The sequence below is a fragment of the Syngnathus floridae genome, chromosome 2 (assembly GCF_059516105.1).
Source record: "Syngnathus floridae isolate MCC-2025c chromosome 2, RoL_Sflo_1.0, whole genome shotgun sequence".
Lineage (NCBI taxonomy): Eukaryota > Metazoa > Chordata > Actinopteri > Syngnathiformes > Syngnathidae > Syngnathus > Syngnathus floridae.
The window spans coordinates 20,659,145-20,685,420 of NC_142414.1; the positions used below are offsets into that span (position 1 = coordinate 20,659,145).

At 40.7% G+C, this 26,276-nt stretch overlaps 1 protein-coding gene across 2 annotated transcripts; it reads left to right on the forward strand.

Annotated features, from left to right (window-relative positions):
- The first annotated feature begins 1,045 nt into the window (after positions 1-1,045).
- ptpn11b (protein tyrosine phosphatase non-receptor type 11b) lies at positions 1,046-25,905 on the forward strand. Of its 2 annotated transcripts, none has more exons than XM_088364820.1 (16): positions 1,046-1,207; positions 9,463-9,585; positions 13,412-13,606; positions 14,813-15,005; positions 15,071-15,190; positions 15,478-15,591; positions 18,411-18,507; positions 18,694-18,773; positions 18,970-19,125; positions 19,461-19,592; positions 20,086-20,240; positions 20,460-20,527; positions 20,767-20,918; positions 21,121-21,221; positions 21,708-21,837; positions 22,651-25,905. In XM_088364820.1, the coding sequence occupies exons 1-15, from the start codon at positions 1,194-1,196 to the stop codon at positions 21,793-21,795; spliced, it is 1,788 nt and encodes a 595-aa protein (XP_088220946.1). In that variant the 5' UTR covers positions 1,046-1,193; the 3' UTR covers positions 21,796-21,837; positions 22,651-25,905. The 2 variants fall into 2 exon arrangements, with proteins under 2 accessions (XP_088220946.1, XP_088220956.1); XM_088364830.1 differs by having other exon boundaries at positions 15,074-15,190.
- The last annotated feature ends 371 nt before the right edge of the window (positions 25,906-26,276 follow it).

The window sequence follows — 26,276 nt, forward strand, 5'->3', positions numbered from 1 at the left end:
AAATATCTCACGCTATATTTGCCTACGCAGGTGCAACAAAGCCTCTTGAAAGGAGTATGGATTGAAATCCCCTGATGTTGGCTGATGACTTTGCATTCATCACATTTAGTGTTAGAAAACAAATATGCAGCCGGTGCTATTCTCTTTCCACATCCATTTCCATCATGTATTGATCAGACAGTAACGTCATCCCGTTGTGCACCAGCATCGTTTTTAACTGCTCGCCAGACCCACATAATAAATACTCTGTGGGAGCAGATCCTTTCAGCCCGGAGCACGTTGCACTGAGCTGAGGAACAATTCCAAGGAGAGGAGATGTTCCATCTCTCTGTCCTGTCAACGCTTGTGTGTGAGCCATAGTGGCGGTACACGGGGTCAAACTATGGGGAGGCAAATAAATCCATAGACAATTGCATAAGCCTGTCCATCCCCCAGTAGATTAAGCTGTAGTGAGAGACCGCTGACGTCAATGCTGCCTGTGGATGCAAGCGCCGTCCTCCAGAACAGAGGTGCAACCTGCAATTTTGCTCTTGACATCATATGGCATTTTTACAATACAGCAAGATGAAGTCTTTATTGATTTAACAGTCAAAATGCTACAAGAGGTAAATTCAAAATTACAGTGTGACATACTCTGTTCTCTGCATTGTCTGTTTACTGTTATAACAGTCAACAGGTCGGGCATCGGGTTAAATAAAGTTTAGGGCACCTACTTTTGAGTAATCACCTTCACGGGATTGAATAATGTATTAAATGTAATATTATTAAATCAATTATTAAAATGATTAAACATAAATTTATGTCTATACATATCACATTTATTTATTTATTTATTTATTTATTTATTTATTTATTTATTTATTTATTTATTTATTTGGATGTTTATTTATGGAAGGCCATAATACAGATGCAATATGTATTTGTGGTGTTTGTTGTTTAATCTTCCATCTCTGTTGTGTACAATAATTTTATTGCAGTACCGCTCCCAAAATCACACTGCTGCTAGGGCTTTGTTTTGAAGGTCAGAGCCGGAACTTACGCGCCATACTTGTAGTATGTTTAGTTTGATCAGACAGTTCGCCAAATAGCCCCGAGCTGGAGCTCACTGACAGCCAGTGTCCGCCGCCATAAAGTCAATCTTGCACGGGGACAAGAGCACGTCTGAGGACTCCTGACAGCTCGGAGAGACTGCGATGACATCTCGCAGGTAAAGTGGACTTTATTTCGTGTTTGTTGAAAGTGTCACCTGTCACGGCCAAACTGTTTTACACCTGTTTGACTTTGCACGGAGTCGAGCCTCGGTAAATTACGGAGACTGGGAGATAGAGAGCCTCTGCCCTGGACTTGGTGGAGTGGCCGAGGTCAGGGAGCAGTTGAATTTTCAAATGGGCATGAAGTTAAATGTGGATCGTCTGTTGTATTAACTCTCATTATAAAGTTAAGACAGTGCCTAGATATTATTACTTGGTTTGGCAGAAGTAGCAATGTAGTAGAATGCACTTTTCAAATTGCAAAGTTGATTGGTACAGTTTTACATGCGTATTTTATTTATTTGTTTTTTATAAATACATTGGAAAGTGCAGCGCGTATGTTTACATGACATTGTTTAATGAAACAGGAACATATGATGCTTACGGACTTAGTGTGTCCAAGCTCATCTGTAGATGCAAGTGTTCAGCAATTGCTCTTTATCTCTGGACTAAGTGTTTGTCCACGTGCATCATCAGCATTCTCTCCTGCTGCAAAGGTGACCTGGGAAATGTTGACTCCAGCAGCTGGCTGCTCTGGAGACAATTCTATGCGTCACGCTCGTCAGAAATTGCTTTCTTTGCACTCCTGGAGTTGGTAGTTTGCACAAAAAGCAAACACTGTACGGGTGGTAAACAGGTCTGTGTAACATCCCTGTTAGTTGAATGTTGTCATTGAAAATGCTTTATTTCATGGTTTTCAGTCTTCTGAAAGTTCTTACATATTGTTGAAGTTCTATAAAGTTAAATAAAATGGAAAGGACAGTGAAACAGTCCATAAGTCATTCTGGAACGCTGGATATGTCCAACTTCAAACCAAAGTCGTCTGTTTCAGGCTTCAACAATCACAAAACCATTATTAATTGGTTTTACAAGTACAAAAAGACAAACAATATGAAACATGCATGAATGTGATTTGAACAATGTTCCGTGTTATTTCAAAGGTGTATTTTTACCCTGGATTTTAGTATAATCCCAAATTGTGCAACCTTCGGGTTCGTAAATGTTTTTCAAATACTGGATGGTGGGCACCTGCTGATATTTGCCGTTTGCTCTCCATGAATTTGTTTTTCCTGTGAAACAAATTGTCATTTCATTTGCTGAAAAATGGACCTGTTTTTGGCTCTCTGCATATTTTTGTGTTCTTTTAATTACATTAAAAGATTGCATAATATGGTGCCAAAGCCGCAACATAAAAAATAGATAAGTAGGTTACATACATTGGCTGCTTCGCTTTATTAGCCACGATTCTACATGTGGCATGGGATATTTGCAAAGAAACAGGTCACGCAGATGGAATTTCAGAAACTTCTAATTGCCTGAAATATGCACGAACCTCATTAGTAAAAATACATAAGTACACTACATCCTATTTAAAGCCGCAGGGTTCAAAACAAGGGGAAAAAGTAGTCACTTACAGTCTGGAAATTAGAATAATACTTACCGGGGAAACTGAAAGTTTCAGAGAATTACATGCACACACACATTCTTCTTGTGCATTTTTCTCAAAATCAAAACTGCTACCGTTAGCTGCTTATTTAGGGTATTAAGGGTAATGTTATGAGATGCAATTTGAAGTCATATTGAAATGTTTTCGGATCATAGTTTGTGGTGTATTTATAGTTTAACCATTAATGTTGATCAGTGGACTCAAACCCATGGCCCTGGGGCTATTTATGGCCTACAGGATGATATTTGGCAGCCTGCTACTTGATATTAAACTTTAATAGTGGTACAGCAACTGCCTTGTTTTTATTGCAGAATGTCAGAGCTAGGGGTCACAATCAATTCAACCAGTTATAGCACACACATGCACGGACACACACACACGCACACACATGCACGGACACACACACACGCACGCACGCACGCAAAAAGAGCGAGATTGAGTGTTGCTTGGAGGCTCCCTTTGCACTTTCTGATCTCAAATCTCGAAGTAACAAGCCAAGATGTGTAGCGATTCTAATGAAAGTGTTTTTCTCGTTCTGTTGGACCACATTTAAATCGTTCTTTTGATCTACTCATACAGTTGCCTACGCTTCTGCAGCTATCTAAAATGACGTCATGTCTCTGCTCTGTGTTCATTATGAAAGCACCGATATAGCCCCCCAAAGCCCCCTTTGTTAATGGAGCAGACCGCATCTGTCACTTAGACACATTTGAGAAGAGTGAGTCAGTTTTCTGTGTCGGGCCACAGGAAAACAACAGCCCGTGTGGAGGAATAAGATAACGCTGGCAACATTTCCAGGACAGCTCTCCGTTTCATGCTTTTCTTTTTTATGCATTTCATGCAGTGTAGAGGAAAGCAGGAGTCCCAAAGGTGCATAAAGAAATACATACATTCCAATTTTCTGACTTTACATTTGGAAATTACTCAATTTGAATATATAGTGATTTGATTTAAAAGAAAAAAAAGTTCTATTTTTTCTGTAATTGTTTTTCATTCTGTGAGCCAGATAAACATAAAAATACCACCACCACTATTACAAAGCATTGAGAAGGTGATATTGTAAAATATTTAGGTACAAAAATATGTTGTTCGTGGGTGTAAAATGTGCATTATTTGATGTTTATCAGACTCACTTTAAATGAGTTAGATTAAAATACAAGTCTGTAAAGTATCTTTCATCATCCTTTTGTCAAAGAAGTCACTTCCCCAACAAAAAATGTTTTTCCCCAAAAGCTTCCATAGAAAGACCACAGCACAATTTTTGTATTTTAAATTGCTAATGAATGCAAACTTTTTCAACTATAGCCATTATCTTTGAACCTTGAAGTTCGCTGATAGTAACAAACACAATTCATATTCAACAGTTTTCTAATTTTTTATTTGATCTATTTTAAATATAATTCAAAACGATCTTTTTTTCTTTCACTGCTCTCACCCCCAACCATCCAAAATGTGTCTAAGGCCCACTTTTCTGTTCTAATCCATCATTTGAAATCTCAAATTGAGGAGTTATTTGACAATATATATTTTTAAAAAGTAGAACAAACACATTACTTTTTCACATTCAAAGAAACAGTTTTCCACCAATTCTAAATCTTCCACTTGCATAGACAGAAATAGTTGACGTAATTCCAAAGGATTAAAAGATTGGGAGCCAGATTCCCATTTCAAATGAGTAATTTAGTTAATTATGCCATATGTGGATTTAGAGTGGGAAGCATCCAGACATGGGGAATGTGTGAGTTAAGCACCGCGTGTAAATACAGCAGCTCATCAGCTGGGCTAAAAATACAGACAACGTTGCGAAAATCCACACCCCGAGACCCGTCTGCGACGAATATAGCCCTTTGATGCCATGCCGGGTCGGCTAAGTATACCACCTTTTCGTCGGCGGGCCTAGACAGGCACGCCGTAAATAGATGACCGAGGCTTTATTGAACTTGAGACATTACGTAAGAGGCTATGCGGCTGCTGGATGCACAGTGGGCCCCGTTTTTCCTTCAACCAGCTTGAGGCCTAACCTGAAGCTCCCAGCTGCCCATGTCTGTCCCATGACACATTATGTTGTTTGTTTTTGTTTTGAACTGTGTTCTGTTGTCACCTTATCAGGCCGAGCCAGCTTATTTAGAATCTCATCCGCTCATTTGTGTTGGTCTGGTTCGCCGCTCGAGGCTTTTGCAGGGAACTGGGTCGCATGGTGGCCGTCAAAGGAAATCCTATTCTTGGAAAGCCCTGACTCACTCGGGTCCTGAAGTCATGATCTGAGGAGGAGGGAATGAGAGTGTGAGGCTGGAACTATAATGGACATTCAATGGTCAAACACAACCTGTAGTACCGGTTAACGTTGCGTTCCTCATGGGTGCTATGAGAATGAAACTATGTAGCCTTTATTTGGTTGTTTTCATATTGCATTTGTAACATTTCAGACATCAAAACAATAAAATAAAAACATACTACAAAACCATAAAAACAATACTTCAACTTTGATAAGTGATGGCATGCATCATATCAGAGGTGGCTAGCAACGCGGCTCCCCTCATTCTCTTTATATGCAGTGCAGAGAGAGGCTACATGGTGTGCCGATGCATGAGGTCGGTGAGTGCAAAGTACATTTTAAAGAAACTGCAAGATGATCTCTACTTGGAGATAATGTAAAGTTGGCTGTTGAGTCTAAACTTGGAAAGTACCTCCTACCCCTGCGTCTGTGTGACCAACCTCATCCCACCTAACCCATAGTTACGTATGCAGCCGTCAGGGTGGTATGTTCAAAAATATTTTTAGGGTGATGATAATAGTAAGTTGTTTAATTAATTGATTTCTACAATGATTCAGAGGGTTTCTTCCACACTTTAATTTATTAATAAAATACAATAACATCCACCATACCCATCCACAGAGCTCATAGCAAGCTACCTGAACAAATCCACCAAAATTGTCTGCTACCACCTGCGGCACTACTTAAACCGGCTTTTAGCTGGTCAAAATGCATGCCTACTCTCATTGAATTGTCAGGTGCACTGGGGGGCGTGTAATAAAATTTTTTTTTAAAAGAATTAAAAAAAAAAAAAAAAGAATACCCTTGGTCCAACGGAACACAGTCTGGCAAAATTTCAAACACGGTCAACAAGATTTGTACAAAAATAACAGTATGCACTCTAATGCAAGATATATTGGACAATTTTATGGTCCCTTCTTTTTGGTAACAGTTTAGGGAAGGGCCTTTTCTGTTGCAGCATGACTGCCGCAGTCAGTGCCCGACTCAATCAAAAGACATTCTTGAATGAGTTTGGTGTGGAAGATCAAATTCAACCCAAACATCGTAAGTTTCTTCTTTCAGTTCCACCATGTTCAGTTTCACCTGTTTCAGTGATCACTCTTAAGGCGGATTAATATTGGCCTTGCTACAATACGCATTGGCAAGGGACACATTTTGTTTGTGGAGTTCTCCCTTTGGCCCCCGTTTCACTCTCTCGCTCTCTCTTTCTCTTATTCTTTCTCTCTGTCTCATTCTTGCTCTCTCACTCTCTAACATTTCAATATGTAGTCCTACATCAGCTCAAGTAAATGCTTGTATTAATATAACTACATTGAACAATGCATTTAAGTACTTAATCCAAGGGTCACAGCAAAGTCATGCTGAGTTTGTATAGTCCGATACCGCTTGCTGTGTTTAAGTGCACGTTCATCCCATGGCTGAAAAATGAATAGCCTAATGGCATACTGCTGAATTGGCTGGATTGCCCGGGGGTTAGCTTGGCCAGGGCTGACCATGATCCCGTGTAACTACCCCACACACGATTAGATGTAATCTCCGGGCACGGGCGACAGCTGTTGTGTTTGCTCCTCCGACAAGACCGAGCCAGGACCTTGCAGTTCTGGGAGAGCTGGCACCCTGATCCGGTCTGGCATGGTCTGGTCTGTGTCACGGCCAGCGAAAGCTCTTTTGGCTTGGGGATTACAGGCTGGGCTTTGTTTCCTGTCGACCGCTCAGGAGGAAGGCGGTCAGACCGGGCGGCCTAAGCTTGTCACATTTGCCTAAGGTGGAGAAAGGGGGGGGGGGGGCTGATAGTGGCGACAGGTTGTGCTATCAAGCTCGCTCACGTTCATCCAAATCCCAGATTACAAGACCCCCGCCCCTCGCTCTCCCCTGCACACTCCCTCGCTTTCGTACATATGCGCAAAGCAGCACGTTTCTCTCGCCGTCTCATTCTAGCAACACCCGTAACACAGAGCAGCGAACACCCCTGACCCCGTCCCTCAAACCCTCTATTTGTCTCTATTGTCCTGACTTCCTCCTGCCTTCACTTGTGTAAGTGTTCTGGATTATTAAAATCTGAGAAGGAAGGGGTTCGACCGAGAATGGTGAGGTAGGCAGAAATCATCCCCACCAACCTCCCTCATGTTCCTGCTTTCACAAATAATGCATTTACTTCGATTAATTTAACAGAAGCGTACAAGTGTGCAGAGGTCAGCCCTGGAACCAAATCACTTCCAAAGGTCATTTTGACCTCTCATCTAAAACACTACTAACTAAAAGTTTTGCCATCTAATTTTTTGTTGTACTGAACTCTGTGTGAATTGCTTGTTTAGTGTGATCAATCCCCAGCCAGTGTTCACAATTCACATCAGATGAGATAAACTATTAGTAGATTTTTTTTTCAGGGTTTTTATTTTTGTTTGCTGTCTGGAGTTGAACAATATGTTCCTCAAAATGTTCAATCTGTTTGACCTTCATTTCTAGCTATGTCCAATTCTTGTAGTTGAATCCTACTGTTGCAGCTTCCAGCAATCCCCATTGTTGTGATGATTTCTCCAGTGACAGCAGTTCTGGGATGGAAGGATTAAATATAGATTAGTGACAGACCACATTTTTTTATTTGCCCCACAGTTATTGTTTCTCTGTGTATATCTGTGAAGGATTAAAAACAAGACAATGAATAATCTGTTCACCATCTGACATGCATGCCCTCTCAGTGGTTCCTCAGCAGAGTACATTTTCTGTAAATTATCAGGATAACACAACTATTGTCACTCGTAAAAGAAAAAAAATCCTGTCACTGAAAGATTTTATAATCTCACATTAACATAGTTACTGTGCTTCAAGATTCATTTAAATTTTGGTGGTTGCTGCTTCTTGAAATAAAATTTGACATTTGATTTGTTATGCCAAACTAAGTATTTTCTGTCAAATTGCTGTACAAATTTAGCATAGTAGCAAATGTATAGTCCTCAAAGTCATAACGTTTGAAGCAGTCCCTGCCCAGCCCCCCTCCCCTCATAAACAGAGTCCTCTCTTAGACCACCGGAGCCCTTCATCCCATTGAACCACAAAACATACACTTTAACTTATCCCGTCGTAGTTGTTAATGTATCATTTCTTCTGTCGCTTCTACAATGTGTACTTTGCACGTTCAAGTAACCGAAATCGCATTAGTTTCCTCCCCCGTGTCATATCTCCTGACCCAGGCTGGTGAGGATACAGGTCAAGTGCATTCTGGGACAGATGTCTGGTCTTTGTTGTGATCTGATCCAGTTCTGCCTTTGCCATAGTCTCGCTTTCACAGCCCAGCAGATAGACCCTATTTATGAATTTCTTCAAATATTTGCAGTCCACATTGTTTAAGTGTCATTTACATTACAGAAAAATCATATAAAAAAGATATTTTCCAAATGAGAGTTTTGCACATTCGATAAAGCCTCGGTTGTGTGGTCACATGACTTTGATGTAATGCGGCGTAATGGCTCATGCTGCATATGTGCATACAGCTGCATACTAAATGCCCCTATCTTTTTTCCCCCCTTGGTTGAGACAGTCTATAGTGATTTTTTTTTTTCATAATGATAATGCAGCTACCCTATCCCAACTGTCATCGGGCGGTAGGCAATTATTGTTGAATCCTATCGTCATATCTGTGACTGCTTCCGATTAATTGATTTCATATGCAAGTTTTGAATATTGTGTTGTGTTATTGTACAGCAACATACCTACATACGGTCAACCCAAAACTAAATTTTAAGCACCACATTTTATACCCAGGCAAGACCACAATGACACTGAGACACTTTTAATACTGTAATACCTCAAAGTATTTTCATTTCTCACTCAGTAGTATGTTCTACATTTAGTTAGTTTTGCTAAAATTGTTGGGTTTTTTCTTTTGTTTTGTTTGTTTTATACTGTATATTGAGAGGCTTTTTCTCTTTAGTGTGTGCTGATTAATAAGTTCTACACTTGAATTTATGATGAGTATCGGACTAGAAGTATGTTTTACATTTAATTAGTTTTGCTAAAATTGCTGGGGTTTTTTGTTTGTTTTATCCTGTATATTGAGAGGCATTTTCTTTTTAGTGTGTGCTGAATAATAAGTTCTACACTTGGATTTACGAGTATTCTTTTTTTTTTTTTACCCTCCAGATGTATGCATATCTCACATCCACAGTGTGGAAATAATGAGGTTTATCTCTCAATTTGAACTTGGCTTTTTTCTCATCCCAAATGAGCTGTTAATGTTGTTAGCCTCGTCTACTCTGAAACAATGAAATTAACGAGGCATCCCCGAAGATAACATTTGCAATCTAAGTATGTTGTCTGGTTTTAATAGCAAACATGACAGGACCTGATAATGACAGATTTGCTAACCTATCATAAAAGACATTAGTATTGGCCTGTCCAACATTTGCAATTTTATCTATGTTATTTCATCAGGCAAAATACACTTCAGACGTCATGCATGACAGCAACTCCATTCTTATTTTTGTTTTCAGGTGGTTCCACCCCAACGTCACCGGATTTGAAGCAGAGCAGCTCCTGTTGACCCGGGGTGTCCACGGCAGTTTCCTGGCCCGGCCCAGCAAGAGCAATCCGGGGGATTTCACCCTTTCAGTCAGGTATTTATGTTCTTCCCCTGTTTCCTCTTCATCTGTTTTCTCATTGATCACGAGCCTTTATTCTGCCTCACTGTTCACAAATGGTACAAAGTTCAGTTGTGAGAGCAAACAAACCTCAGTTCTGTCTGGCTGAGGGACTAGTTTACCCAAGACAAAGACACTGAAAATAACATTGTGAGTATTTTTAGTTACAAACCTTACTCCTGCTTGGTGTAAAATGGGGCGCATCTCCATTTTTGTGCCATAACAAGTCTAGTTTATTGTGTAGACCAAAAGCGTTTTCTCTTCAACTTCCTCAGCGCACTTGGCATTCGGAGAGAAAACATAGCCTAAATGTTAGACTACCTAAAAGTTATGTCTAAATGTTAGCGCAGGCTGACAACATCACCTGCAAGAGGTCTTTCGGTTTGCCTGTATAAACTCACTTAACGCCCCAATCTCATGCGTGGACCCCATTGAGTCTATTTCTGCTTCCGCAATGTCAAGCACTGCGTGCACTTAGAGGGCCCTCGATCATTTTAAAGCAAATGAGGGGATCCAATGGCCAGGAGGCGGCTACATCCCATCGCATAACGGGTCACAACGGCGCCAATGCCCATTCCTGCCTGTGCAAAGTCGAGGAAAATACCAGGAGAAAGAGAAGTCCACCCATGTGCCATTTGCTTTGCTCCAAACTTGCGCTGAGCACAACAGTAGAGCCCCAAGTGGCCTTTTAGGGATGACATATTTACATTTTATAGTTCCAGAGAATTTATATACTATTTTACTAATCCTATATCAACATAAGCTCTTCTTGACTCACATTTCAGTGTACCACACTACAGCATACCGTCTCTAAACACACACGCACGTACATTCAGTTTGTTCTCGGAGCAGTGGAGAGCTTAATGAGCTAATTAGTCATTATCCGGCATGAGTGATAGTTCAGATGGTAATAGTCACTGTGGGAGGTTGGTGTCCTCGCTGTCTTCTTGTCCTCTCCTTGTTTTGCCTCTCTTGCTCTTATCTCTACAATTGTATACGGACGTGATTTGGAATGTAGGAGATATTCCGCAAACGCAAAAGTCATGTTAGTTCTTTGACGTAATCAGTTTACTGGCTAATACAAACTGTAAGGGGGGAAAGCACAAGTTTGCGTAGCCCTAACATCTGTGCTGATATTACCGTTAAGAGTTGTGTCCAGTATTTCTACAAACATGCTAAATGATCAAAGAATGTTTTTTTTCACATAATGTTATACCACAGACAAATATTTTTTTATGTGTATTTCAGTATCGGCCTTTTCCTGACTCAAATCGAGGCAGAGCTAAAGTGTTTATACATTTTTCTTTTTCTATTACTGACTTATGGATAGCTCAGCTCATGATGTTGAAAATATATAGCTCATATAAAATGCTGAAATGATTATTTATGCTTGAAGAAATTTGTGGTGAAGTAGAAAGTTTATGTAAGTTCTAATGGCAGTGAAGGGTGCTTTCTCACGAGCAGTCTTTATTAAGTTTTGATGAAATTCTAGTTCACGACTCATTTGAACGCGCGTGAAAACGGCAGTCTGGAGCAGACTAGATAAACCAAATGCACTGTAATGTGGTTTGCATGTAATGTGAAAGCCTTCCCACTTCAGCAGTATGTGCGTGTCAAGTTTTGCTTGCAACTTCGACGCCAGGTCCTCTTCCGCAACAACAGCCTATTGACAAAAATATGATGTTCCCACCACAATTGGAAATGTGTAAACGTATGAGTGAATCAGACATTTGAAAAGCATAGCACTGACCTAAACACATGTAGAATGTCAATAGATTAGACCACTGACTTGCGCCTTTCGGTTTACATTCTTGAGAGCAATCAGAAAAGAAAACCATGTGGTTTGTAGTGGCACGTTGTGATACACTTGAAATGTTTATCTTGTGACCAGACACATTGTTGAAAAACCCAGATATTGACTGCGGCTAGAGAAAGCAAACTAGGTGCAAAGCATCTCAGATCGCGTATTTTTGTTGAGATTTGTATGATTCACGTTGCCCAAAGGGAAATTGTGGGATCATTAATTTCCTGAATTTTAATCATGGCATAATTTCAGGCTCTGAACACAGCATTAACATGCCAACTGTTAAATTTCAGTCGACCTCAGGTTGTTGTTATGGTAACGGTAAGCCAAAATTACATGCTTGCTCTAATGGAGTTTGCATAGTGTGTGTGATGCTTTCCACTTCCCTCTTTTCTTCACTTTTGTGCTTAGGGCTAATGATAGGTTGCGTCTGTATTGATGCCATGATGTTCACCTTATTTCATGGTGCGTTTCCTGAGAGTTATCGAGTCCATATACCCATTTTTACATGAGAATGTAGTATTTAGCATATTGTATTGGAAATAGCACTGCGCCCATTCTGTAATTTGCATTGTAATATATATCGAAAAGTAATTAAGATAGTAAATAAAATGTCACAGCGTATGTTTGTTTTTTCCATCGATAATGGTGTTTAACTGTGAGATAAAAGCAGTCTAAGGCCTGTGCGTTGAAGTGGGGTTTAAACAGGACTATGGATCTATGGCACCATGCCAACAGCCAATACTAAAGCTATTAAGCAATTACCGGGAAACACAAAGAGAGAAAGGCAACATCTCATGGCACGAAAGGATAAAGAAACATGCACGGGATGCAAAACGGAAGTATTGAGAGACACATCTTGATACCAATTAATCAATAGGAGGTTGGCTTAGACTGCTAAGATGCTTCCTCCAGAATGTTCTTCCTTCATCTTACCAAGACAGTTTGTGCGTGGGCATACGTCTGTGTAGTACCATATATTCAGTCGCGTTGTTTTCTGTGTGTCAGTTACAATGGAGACTGTATGCATTTGTGATTCACAATGTGATCACTTTAAATGAGAAATTCTGCAGTCAGACCATCTGCAGTCATCAAACACTGGCAAAACTACGTTCACATAAGAACTGTACCAGTTCAAAAATCAGGACAAACTACAGTGAAGCACATAACTATGTTTTCTTTTTATAAACCAGCCTTGTTTCACCTGCCAATTACGCTAAACCAAGTTAAGTCTTCAACTCTGGCTTCTACTTTCTGTAGCTTGACATTACCGTAGTTGACCCTGCCTCATTTACAGTAAAACAGGTGGTGTGGTGTCGAGTAATGGATTTTTCAACAACAAATCGATAATCACATTAATCGACAATTATTTTAATCAGGTAGTTGTTTCATCTGATTCATCATCTGATTTCTCAAATGTAATTAATCTCTGATTTCTGCAGTCTTTTGTAAAAACTGACTTTTTACCATTTGTGTTTAAGACATTTGATAATATCTGCTTTTACTTTGGGAATAATAAATGACAGCACCAGTAACTGAATCCATTTCAAAAAGGTTGGTGAGTACAAAAGGAATACCTCAATGATATTGCTTAATTGTTGTTTTGTTCTTGTTTCCTACTAAACAAAACCAAATAAACCACAATAAAAAAGTCGTGTTCACACAAAATAATAGATTCTAAAAAATGATAATGACAGCCTTATTGTGAACACTTTCTGGTTGAGCTGTGTATTTTGTACACTCAGTATTTTGTACACTCAGACATCCATAAAGGTATACACCTTTATAAATGTCTGAGTTGAGTCACTTCTCAAATAGAGTTTGTCAATTCGAGCCTTGAAAAGCAGCAGATGGCTTGATAAGCTCCTACTGTTGTATTGTGCGAGTGGGTGTTTGCGTGATCTGTATTTTACTCCCGGCGTGCGGGAGTCATTTTCACACGCCTGCAGGGCATAAGCGTCCCTCGGAAATAAAAGAGCTGTCCCTCTGCCCACCAAGGCGCAACGATGAGGTGACCCACATCAAGATCCAGAACTCCGGGGACTACTATGACCTGTACGGGGGCGAGAAGTTTGCCACGCTGGCCGAGCTGGTGCAGTACTACACCGAACAACAGGACCTGCTACGCGAGAGGAACGGTCATGTCATCGAGCTCAAGTATCCGCTCAACTGCAAAGACCCCACGTCCGAGAGGTGCTCGCTTCACGCCCACACCAATAAATAGGATCCTATTTGCATAGAGCAATGCACAAATAGTATACGCTGTAAGGTCAGCAGAAGGCGGCGCTACTTTACATAAACCTATTAAAACTACGTGGAAGTTTCTTTCTGTCTGCAGAAAGGTTTTAAAGCTATTAGGTTAAATTTTTCACTCCACGGATTTTACAGGGTTGCTTTTAGAGTTGAAGAGGCAGTTAAGCCATCCAAGAGGTGTTATTAGTGAAGCTTTTAGCGCACTTTCCTTTCATTGCCCGATTGCAACTTGTGATGCACTTTAACCCTAGACAGGCTCTTCATTTCCACATAGTTGGAAGATAAATTGGATATAAAGTATTTTTCGCCCCCCTCCGATGAAATATTGTACATTAAATTCAGCATCACATATATTTCTAAAACTGCCAACAAATTTGTCTCTTGGTATTGTTGTCCATTAGACCAAACGAAGAAATAGTTGTGAGGTCAGAGGTTACTCATCTTGGGTCTGAAGCCCTGCTGGCTCACTATTTTTGTTCATCCTAAATTAATTGGATGGGGTTCGTTCCACACTAAACCCATCCTGTAAAGCTCAAGATGTTTTTTTCTAAAATTTCCTAAAATGAAGAGAACTTCTCGCAGTTTCATGTGTCACTCCAATCCTCGCATGACAACAGCAGATAATTGTGTGATGACTCAAATCAGAATTACTTATTGCAGCTACTATACATTACAGCCTTTCAGTGTCTTGGACGATTCTTCATGATTCCATTCATTGTTAACAAGATTTTTTTTTTTGATGAATGGATCGGTTCTGTTTTCGTGTGGACGTTGCCTTAATAATCAAGTAGGAGTCGGCATGCTCGACTGGTTTCGCACTGCAGCAACATTATGAGGCAGTTTCCCCCACGGGAAGGAAGAACATTGTTAAGCCTTCCTCATCTCAGATCCTCTCGCTTGTCTTGATCATTTGTCTTCCCCCACAAAAACACCTTCTCGCCCCAGGCTGAGCTGTTTCGATTTTCTTTCTTGTTCTATACTCGGCAAATTCATCTTGAAAAAGATGTACACAATAATAAAACTTGGCTTTATGTTAAAGTAAGGGATAATGTAAATAAAATGCTGTTTTACTGCACCATAAATAAAAGTCGCTTTGTATTGAGTGTTGTCGTTTGTATGTTTGTGTATGACTTCTCCGTCCTCCAGATGGTACCACGGCCACCTTTCTGGCCGAGACGCTGAGAAACTGCTCACCGAAAAAGGCAAGGCCGGCAGCTTCCTGGTTCGAGAGAGCCAGAGCAAACCCGGCGACTTTGTCCTCTCGGTTCTCACCCACGAGGAGAAGCACGAGAACATCGACCGCAAGACCAAGGTCACCCATGTGATGATCCGGTCCCAGGTACTTCAGCTTGATGGCGATCATGAAGTCATAATCATGCTTCAACTCTGATTGGCGTTCCCCAGCAGGATGGTAAATACGACGTAGGTGGTGGTGAGAGGTTCGACACCCTGGCAGACCTGGTGGATCACTATAAAAAGAATCCTATGGTGGAGAAGAGCGGCATCGTAGTGCACCTCAAGCAGGTTCGATTAACAAAAGCTCATTTGCTCTTTCAATGTTACTTTTTTCTGGGTTTATTCAATTCCTTCAACACTTTGATGAAAGCAAAACATACTGCAGAAAGATGAGCTGTTTAATGCAATTCAATAAATAAATAACCAAATAAAACAACAACTAGATAATCATCTATTCCTCCATTTTCTACTGCTGACCTTGTTTTGGGCTACGGGGCATCTCAGCTGACGAGATGCGGGCTACACCACAACTTGTTTTGCTGGTTTAATATCTGTTCATCTCCTTGTCCTAACAGCCCTTCAATGCCACGAGGATAAACGCAGCCAACATTGAGAATCGAGTACGAGAGCTCAACAAGGTAGCAGACAATTCAGAGAAACCCAAACAAGGATTTTGGGAGGAGTTTGAGGTATGTTGGCTTAGAAGTCGAGCTGATTAACACTTTATAATAACTCTGCGAATCTCTCTGCGGACTCTGGGAATCAAGTTTGTACACTTTAAAGCTACGACAGCTTGACTCGCAACTTTATCATCATCTCAGTACTTTGTTCAGTTTTATTAGATCTGTCTTCAGATGAGCGTGTACTTACATGAGTCATACTTAGTCGAAGAAAATAACGTCACTTCTCAAGATTCACTCACACTTGTGTGTGAAAGCAGCTCAGTTCTCATGTAATATACAAACCCCAGATTTGCTGGAATCCATTCTCAAAAATCAAAGTATTGTCCCCATGTATTGGGATTTTCTTTTTCCACATTCAGACATATTTTTTGTGTAAAGCGTTTCCTTAGCTTGCTAACAATATCAGCTGTCCACAGCTCGATCTTCAATTTGTAAGAGGTGTTTGCTTTGCTGAACATACTTGTCAATTTGGAACATTCTACATTATGCATCCTATTGGAATGACATTGCAACTTTTTCGCAACCACGAGTACCTGCAAATGTATAACGACTCACAGATTTTTCAATTTCCCATACATAATACCCCTCCTTGATTTTGGATGGGGTTTTTAGTTTTGCTAATGAATGTGACTTATTCTTGAGGAATTGGAGGAATACAGTAAGTGTATGAAATGAAAGTTGAGTGCCACCTTCCTATAGAGGCAGTGACATATTTATTTCATTATACTTTAATTATCCGTGTTTCACAGTTTACATTAGCTATGCTCTCTTGTTTAATATCTGCTTGCCAGCCATAATATAAATTAAATGCAGTATTACCAAATATTAAATCCCAGTGGCAAAATGGAATCAAAATTAAGGAAATGAATCAATTGTCCTTACAGTGGCAGAATGGAATAAAAAAAGAAGCACACATAATAGTGAGGAAAGAAAATTAAGGAATTTAATTAGTTTTCCTCACAGCCATAATAAAGGTAGCCGTTAATTTAACCATTGTAGAAATTTGTACTGAAGTTAGAAAGACAGGCGCACCATGTAATGCAGGGGTCACCAACACGTTGCCCGCGGGCACCAGGTCGCCCGTGAGGACCGCACGAGTCGCCCGCAGGACTGTTCTAAAATTAGCTCAAATAGCGGCACTTGTCACTGAGCTGCATCTATTTATTTTGCAGTCAAACCTCGGTTTTTGAACGTCCCTGTTCTCGAAATAATCGGAATTCGAACAAAAAATTCGAGATTTTTTTGCTTCGGTTGTAGAACAAAATTCGGAGGTCGAACCTCGCGAGATGAGCCGGGAGGACCCGAGAAAACCCGACCGCGCGGCCCGGATGCCGACTGACTCCGTTGTTATTGTATTTTCGTTACTTTGAGGATTGTATTAACCCCTAATCATGACTCCAAAGACAGCAAGTGGGAGCAGTAAAGAAATTCTGAAACACAAAGACGCTCTTAAAGCAATGTGACAGTGAGCGCCCGGCGCGCTGCGGTTGCGTGATCGGACAAAATTAAGATTCCTGCGCACTGAGGTCCACTTAAATTTTGGAAAGTACATCAAAACTTTTAAAATATTTTCCAAATTTTAGCGACGGCTCTGTCACAGTAACGCGCCCAGCGCGGTGTAGTTGCGGGGTGGGCGACGTTGCGCGTTCGGCGGTGCGCTGCGGTTAAGCGATCGGACCAAATTAAGCTCCCTGCGCACTGAGGTCCACTTAGATTTTTTAAAGTACATCAGGACTTTAAAAATATTTTCTAAATTTTAGCGACCGCTCTGTCACAATAATGCGACCAGCACGGTGCAGTTGCGCGGTCGGCGACGCGCTACGGTTGCGTGTTCGGCGGTGCGCTGCTGTTGCGCGATCGGACAAAATTAAGCTCCCTGCGCACTTAGGTCCACTTAAATTTTGGAAAGTACCTCAGGACTTTAGAAATATTTTCTAAATTTCAGCGACGGCTCTGTCACAATAATGCGACCGGCGCGGTGCAGTTGCGCGGTGGGCGACGCGCTACGGTTTACGCGTTCGGCGGTGCGCTGATGTTGCGCGATCGGACAAATATGCGCAAATGAAAAAATGCTTAAGAAAGGCGGGTTTTTTTGTCTTGAAACGGATTATATTTTTTCCCATTATTTGTAAAAATAGATTCGGAATTCGACCGATTTGCTTCTCGAACCGCCTTCTGGAACGGATTGTGGTCAAAAACCAAGGTTTGACTGTATTTTTGCTATTCTTGTTAAAATCACACTTACATGTGAACTGGAAATGACAATAATAACACATAGTGAAAGCCAAATTGAGCAAATTGACTATTTCAGAAGTATGTGTCAAACTGGTAGCCCTTTGCTTTAATCAGTACCCAGGAAGTAGCTCTCCGTTTAAGAAAGGTTGGTGACCCCTGATGTAATGTCTTCCGGCCACTGCGCAGAAAGTTACGCGTGTATACATTATAGTGATACAAGTATAGGGACTGTAATTCCCTCCTGAGCCTTCATTCGTTATCCTATACGAATAGGATTTTGCATGGCGGACCGGTTTCATGTAACACAATGGGGGAAAATGACACAATCATTCAGAAATGTTGCTTTGATCACCGGAATTGCAGAAAATTCCGCTTTCCATCAAAATGGAAGCAAGGCATTCCGTGCTCTATTTTGGGGGGTGGGGGCGGTTTTGAAGCCAGGGTGGACTTTGCATTTTCATCTTGTTTACTGTATGTGTTTGGCACAGGTGACATATTTTGTCAATATGACACTTTGTCACATTTAATCCTGTACATACCACGTCATCAGACGGAAAAAAAGACAATCTCTCTTACTCTGATTCCCGCAGGTACTTCAACAACAAGAGTGCAAACTGCTGTATCCCCGGAAGGAGGGCATGAAAGCAGAAAACAAGAGTAAAAACAGATACAAGAATATCCTCCCCTGTGAGTCGCAGAGCATGCTGCTGTTTCCTGCCTCACCGGCTTCCTGTGGAAAGAAAGCGTGACACAAATAGACAAAGCACACAAGGCCTCTGATGTGGCTGCGATAACTTGCAGACAGAACATCAGTGAGGTCACAGAGAGCTGCACCGGGGATTAATAATAATGTTTTACTTTTGTTCCTTCCAGTTGACACAACACGAGTTGTAATTCGAGATGTAGATCCAGATGTTCCCGGTTCAGACTACATTAACGCCAACTACATTCGAGTGAGTCTGCTTGAGGCAAGAAAGTGGCGTTACGTCCGTGGCGGACCTGTTGCTTTCTGCAACACGTCATGCTTGATACGATATAGTGCTGATTATGTACTGCCCCCTATTGGTATAAGGTGTACTGTACTCTTCACACTTTTTTTGTCAATTTAGTTCATGATGCATGAGTACAGGTCCTTTTTCTTTCATGCAGGGCTCGCATGAAGAAGGGCGCCAGGTGGAGGAGGAGAAATTCTTCATCGCCACCCAAGGGTGCCTTCAAAATACAGTTTGTGACTTCTGGAAGATGGTACATCAAGAGAACACACACGTCATTGTCATGACCACAAAGGAAATAGAGAGAGGACGGGTGGGTATACCTGCTACTTTTCTGTGCTGTAATAGAACTCAGTAGAAAATGCTACAAGAAGCTGGTGCATTCTCTGCCATTCAATTTAAAAAAAAAAAAAAAAGTGTTATAATAATACGTTAACCACATTATTATCACTTTGTACATACTACTACTTGTAGTGTGTGTGTGGGGGGGGGGCTAGACATTTAACAAGGATACTATGACAACTAAGCTGATTGCAAAAGCCGCTTGAGTGGATCTAGTTCTTTAGGTTGCCTAATTCCTGCAAACATCCTGCAACCCAACCACTAACTCCCGTATCACTACACCTCTCTCTTATCCCGTCGGCGTAGAACAAATGCGTCCCTTACTGGCCCATCCTTCACGCCACCATGGAGTTTGGACAGGTGCGGGTGAGAAACGTGGACGAGCGACGAGCTCAGGATTACATCCTGAGGAAGTTGGAGGTGACCCGTCTGGACCGGGTAGGGAAAGCTCTGCCCTCAATCAGTGCTGACACACTGACCTAAGGTCGGATTATCTAACACAAAATCCTCAGCACGTGCTTATGCTGATGGGGAGTTTGCTCTGCTTGCTCTCAAGGATCCAGCAAACAAATGCGAGCAAAGCCTTCAACACATAAGCATATCAACGTGTTACTGGCTGACGGGCTTGCCTAGTTTTAATGAGCCACTTGTCAACATTTGGAAAGACGTGATAGTCCTTTGGAACTTCCAACTACAAATTTGTGGCTAAAGGAAGGATGCGACTTAGCATTTCTTGCTGAATCGTATCACTTGTTCAATTTAATATAGAAGCTATGTCAAAGTTAGTTAGAATTTGTGAGCGAGATTGTGGATTTCCTGCAAAGTTCATATTCTAATATGAATACTGAAAGACCGGGAAGGATCAAATGTGCTTATAGCTTTTCTTTTCTTTTTTTTTTTTTTTTTTTTTTTGTTACTTTGTTCCTCCCAGAGAGAACCTCTGAGATACATCTGGCACTACCACTACCTGAGCTGGCCGGACCACGGAGTTCCCAACGAGCCCGGAGGGGTCCTTTGGTTTCTTGAGGAGATCAACCGGACCCAGAGAACCATTCCAGAATCTGGGCCCATTGTCGTCCACTGCAGGTACCCGCAAGGTGCACAGTTTAGAGCATCCATTGGCAAGTTGCAGGCCTTAGCCACGTCTGAACTCATGAGCCTGAGTTTAAGATTGTCATAGTCTACAAACTCCGAGTCAAAATCTATCTGAGATTCCGAAAACAATCAAATGTGTTTTTCAGACTGAGTTGATGCAGCTGTCTTTCTCATGCATAGTTTGATCTTTCGTTCTTGCTGTCCCCACAGCGCTGGAATCGGCAGGACTGGCACCATTATTGTCATTGACATCCTCATCGATATTATCAACCGCCAAGGTGGTATCACCTTTCTCAGGATTAAAATATTTGTTTTGCCTTATGCACTTGTCACAAATCAATGCTACTGGAACATTATTTCGGAGGTGCTTGATTTTTGTATTTGTATCACATTCGTTAATCTTAATGGCTAATCAAATCTTTAGCCTGGCAACATGTCAGTGACTTGCTGGAACTAATTTGGAAAAGTGAGCGCGCATCTTTCCATCAAGAAAGAACCCAAGTGCTATTCTCCTCAGGCCTTGATTGTGATATTGACATCCCGAAGACCATCCAGAGAGTACGGCAGCAGAGGTCCGGCATGGTGCAGACAGAGGCTCAGTACAAGTTCATCTACATGGCCGTGCAACAGTACATAGACACCGCCCAGAAGAGACTGGAGGAAGAGCAGGTACTCCTAAACACATTATCTTAAATTTGAAAATATTCACAGTACATGTTATGCTAGATTGGTGAACTGAATCTTGGCAAATATCCCGGAAGGTCTCTCAAGTGATCAACTCTTGTTTTCATTGTGGAACTTTCTGGTCTTATTCAAATTAGTTAGTGAGGATGAAGTCAAGCTGCATAGTAATAATGTTGTCCCTTTGCAGAGGAGTAAGACGAAGGAGCGAGAGTATTCCAACATCAAATATCCGCCGATGGCCAATTCAAGGTCCAAACTTAACATGGCATCGTCACGCTCGTCATCCGTGTAAGTATAACTCAGTCCTTTGTGTTGAAGTGACTCTTGACGTGTTCAGAATGTCTTTGACGACTGCTAGCAATGAAAAGCTTCTAAGACGATGTGGCTGTCATTCTTAGAGCCTCATTAACCCTCTTTGTTGTCATGAGGCACCTTATTTTTCTACAAATGTCTAAAATTACCAACAACTGAAAAAACTATGCCCACCCTGTGCCAGTTACTGGAAATAATAGTATTTAAGCTATTATGAAAGTCACTAAACTGCTAGGATTTGTTGTTTGCGTACCAATATGTTGTTGTTTACCTATCTATGTGTCAAACGCATGTACTTGCGGATTGTCTCGTGTGTTCAGTAAATTTAAAGTTTCGGTGAAGGTGGGTCACTTGGAAGTCGTACATGTAAAGAGTGCAATTGTATACAAACAGTCGAAACAAATCTCTAAATTAGGCATAGAAATACTGGTGGCAACATTTTGTCCATCTGTGGAATTGTAGAATGACAAACGACGATTCTTCAAGTGTGTATGAGAACATCAACTTTAAAAGTCCGCAGACGTCCTTCAGCAGTAATACCAGGAGGTAAAATCAATGCTGCGGCCTGCCACTTGTTTCTGCGAGCCTCGCTGTGAGTATCATTTGCAATTTGGATTGTGCCCAACCGCATCTTGACATTATGAAAACCTGCTCTGCTTGCTTGAGCTCTTTAATTAATGAAGAGGAAGAATTTTGAGAGCATTTGTTGTGCAGACCTTAAAAGTCAAAATTCAAGAACATGATAGTGTAAATATTTGGCACTGGCAATCCTTCCAGGGTGTACGCCGCCTCTCGGCCAAAGTCAGCTGGGATAGGCTTCAACTCACATGTGAGCTTAAGTAGTTTAGAAAATGGATTGATAGATAATTCATTGTTAACAATAAATGATATAAATATGTATTAGTATAACACATCATTTTATTTGTACTATACATTTAACGTTTTGTAATTTTAGTACTGGTAAATTAATTCTAATTTTTTCATAAATAAGAGTATGTTATTTGAATACATATTTTACTATTTTGTCTGTCTTGTTTTTTTTAAACTTAGGGTTTTAATAGACTGAAATGTGCAACGCTGCAGTATTTTACTGTTAGTAAAGCAGCATAGACATGCTTAGACAGCTAGCTTTGACTTTGTTATGATTATTATAATTGATCAACAATGACCCTGTATATACGTACAAATTGAGTAAAATATTTGTATCTGCCTGGTAATGCTAAGATGCAAAAAAAAAAAAAAAAGCAGGATTGTACGCTTATCATTTGTATGGACTTTGAGCCATCAAGCTCTTCATCCCAGGATGCTGTGTATGTCTTCACCTCATCCAGAGGTTTTGCATCTTCTTAATATAGAGAGACAGCGGCCTTGATCACCACTTGACTGTCTTGTCTGTTCCCTTCAGTGTCAGCAGAGGTCTCATCAGCTGCTCCAAATCCCCCCAGTTGGGGAGGCGGAAGCACGTTGTACTGCCTAAACCCCGTGAGAGCGCAACCTGCCTGTGATGAGCAGACCCGCTTAAGCTGGACCTCGGCTTCTGGAGTTAAATCTCCATGAACAAGGGGTACTTGTCACACATTGCGCTCCCGGCCCTTGAGCTCTTTCCGACGGCTCGCTCACTCGCTCGCTCCACTGCTGCCTCCAAAAGCCTTTCCCTCTCTTAATCAATGAAAGTGCCTTGTTGTCTATAATCAAGCTGTTACATCTCTGCTCTAACCAGGAGTTGTGCCGCCACCAATATATTGAATTGGAGCTTAGGAGAGATCAAAGCAAGGTCTACTCCACAGACATCGTAACTGAGGCTGCTACTTGTTTTGTCATCTCATTAAACAGGAAAGAGGGCACTAATCTCTGGTCAGAACAAGGGCATGAGTTTTATTTTTTTATTTTTGTTTTATGAAGAAGTCATCAACATCTGCTCTTGCATTGTTGCTTCTCATTGGCAGAGTTTTATTTGGAACTAGTTCACAAATTAATTGTTTTTATCAGAACTTAAGATCTAAGCATGGGCCTTAAATGGTACCTGGCGAAATATAACATGAGTGATTCAATGTACTGTAATTTTCAAAGGACTGTTATGGCCACCCCAAAACAGATTGTGTCAATACATAAACATTATTGGAAAATCATTGGTTTAGGAGAATAAAGTTGTAATTTATGAGTATAGGGTCTCACAATACAATTGTAATATGTGTAATGTTACACGGAAAAAAAGTATGTAAAAGATGTCTTGATCTGAGAAAATGTCCTGTATTTTAAGTCATGTACTGTAAAATTAGGAGGAAAAACCTGTAAGGGAAAAAAAAAAAGAATAATTTCAAAACAATATCATTGTAACATTATAAGATTATATGGGGGAAATGTATTGCAAAAAGTCCTTGTATTATGAGAAAAACATTGTGCAAGTAGTTGTAATAACATGTGACAAGTCAGTTATAATTCTATGAAAAAGTCATAATTATAAACAATAAAGCTGACTTTGACTTTGATTTATACAAAAATTAGACTGAAAATTTACATGGATAAAAAGTACATTATTAAACAAACAAATGCTCTACTTTGACAAGAAAAATGTCTTAAGAAAAAAATCCAACTTTCCATAAAGCTATGTTTGTGTAAATAGGGGTGCAATATTACAAGGATAAAGTATTAAAAGTCTAATGTTATTGTGGAAAAAATATTTTACATGAAAATGATTAGCAATGAAGAAGCCGCAATATGATTGTGCATACCTGACCTGCGGTAAAAAGAGCACGAGTGTCAAGTTTGACTTTAAGGTGGAGATTGCGGTTTGCAAAAAGAAAAAAAATAATAATAATCACATGACAGTAGACTAATTATCAAGCCGGGTCATCTATTTTGATCAGAGAAGCGAAAGTGAGGGAAGAAAGATGTAAGGCAATAGTACGTTCACATTTTGTTAGCAGTTTGAGAACTGTTAACTCCACCTTTAACTGTACAATTCCTATTTTTAGGCGGGTGTTGAAGAAGGGAAGAGAAAATTCCTGAATGAGAAAGTAACTATCTCCGGATTTCTTTTGACTTGCTGTCCTTGTTAATCATCAAGTCTGATGCGACTCAACATCTGCCCTCGGAGAGGGTCACAAGGCAAAAGGGATGGCGATTACGACGTGCCAGATGGCTATCTGCCCGAGATTGAAGAATAGATTTGTCTCTAAAAAGTAATTTAGACCACGGCCGTAATCCAAGCTTGATGGTATCTGAGCGCGCAAAGGCCACGTACGTCACCAATGCAATAAGGAAGGCCGTTGAGGCTTCAGATATTTTTAACCACTGCCAAAATATCCGCGTCAAAAACAATTGCAATCATGTTAATGGAATGTAACGCGCCTCAGATATAGGTCAAGCTAACGAGAATGAGGTTCAGCAAATTTGGATCAGCATGCGTTGTGTCACTCTGCAGTAAAAATGCAAAATGTAAATGTAAAAATGTCCCACGCTAGGCACTAGGCTAGATTGTCTTTAACAATCGGCCAGTTGTCTTCCGTGGCAGTTTAAAAAAAAATCTTGCCCCGGCAGTCTCTTAATTGGATTGCTGTAGCTGCCAGGAGTTGAGTGTAAACATTCAGAAATTCCCAAATGACTTAAATAAATTGTTTCCTTCATTTTTGTTTCTGGCCCATCAAAATTAATTACACAAACAGAAAAGATTGTCTTCTTGTTTTGCCTATGCCTCCTCGCCACATTAACCACAGTTATCGTTATGCAAAGCGGTGCGCGTTTACAGGCAGTGTATGGTAAATAGTAAAAGCAACCAGCACAATTCGTCTCAGGTTCGACAAATCACGCTGCGCATTTTAAATGAACGCCTCGCAATATTTGATGTCTTCAGGTAGAAGTGCAAAAAAAAAAAATCATCCCCCATTTTTTTTCCTTTGCCCCTTTGGCAGACTTTCTCCTTAGTAGATCAGCTTTTACATCTTTTTGTGTGTACAGTCAAGTTTGCCTATGTGTTTTTGCACATGCAAACCTTTAGTAAATCAGGCCAAATTCGTGTGCTCAAATGAAAGGGGGATGGGGAGGAGACTACGACTTGACCCGGAGGCTCAGTCCAATTACGCTGTTGTTGCCGCGAGCCTTACATTAAAAAATGGTCCAGTTGCTAGTGAGTGCTGCGTTCACAGTCACCTTGTCATATTTAACTTCTTTTTAAATGTTGTTTATTCCCTTCATGACATTGCGTCGCACTGTCTGTTAGAACAAAGTCTCCCTCCCTTTCCCTTTCCCTTTGAAACTGCGGCTCATGTTCCCGGAAATAGTTGGGGTTTTTTTTTTGTTTCTGTATTTATGAACTTTGTCATACTATTCATCTTTTTGATGTGTTTGATTTTTCTTCCACTTTGCCTCTATATGATATGTTGTAACATCAATACTTGAAAGTACAAAACTGCTGAATCTTGGACATTTGTCTGTTCTTTTTCTTTTTTTAATGTTTTTGATTGTGGATGTGATGTTCTTATTCTTGTGTACAAGGAGGCTTACTTTCTGCTTGTTCTCTCATCGTGTATTTACTTGAAGAGAGTCGAGCGTGTCGCTCTTCCAACTGGCTTCTGCTCAGATGCCTTCAAAATGCTGTACAGTACAGTTGCCATTAGTGGCAACAATCTGGTTTGTTACAATAAACCTAGTAGAAATGTTACCCCGACTGTGGCTTTTTTGATGGTGACATTGGTCAAATCTGTTGGGGAAAGTCTTAAATGAAAGAATAAAAGTACTTTCAAATAATCTAACATACTGCATGACTGAACTGGTTAGGAGCACATTGCCTGTTACCATGGTGACTATTTTGCGTGGCGTATGATATTGCTTTGGTGTAGCGATGTTGTCTTTTCTGGATCTATCAGGAAGTTGTCCTTTTATTATGGTCCCCTAATGACTTGTTTTATCAAATCTTATCAGCCGCCTGTCATCATGACGAGCTGCACAAAAAATCCCTTTTTGCTTCATAGAGGAACACGCTCTCGCAACTTCCCGACAAGGCCTTTGTTGTGTTTCATCCAAGAGTCCAAG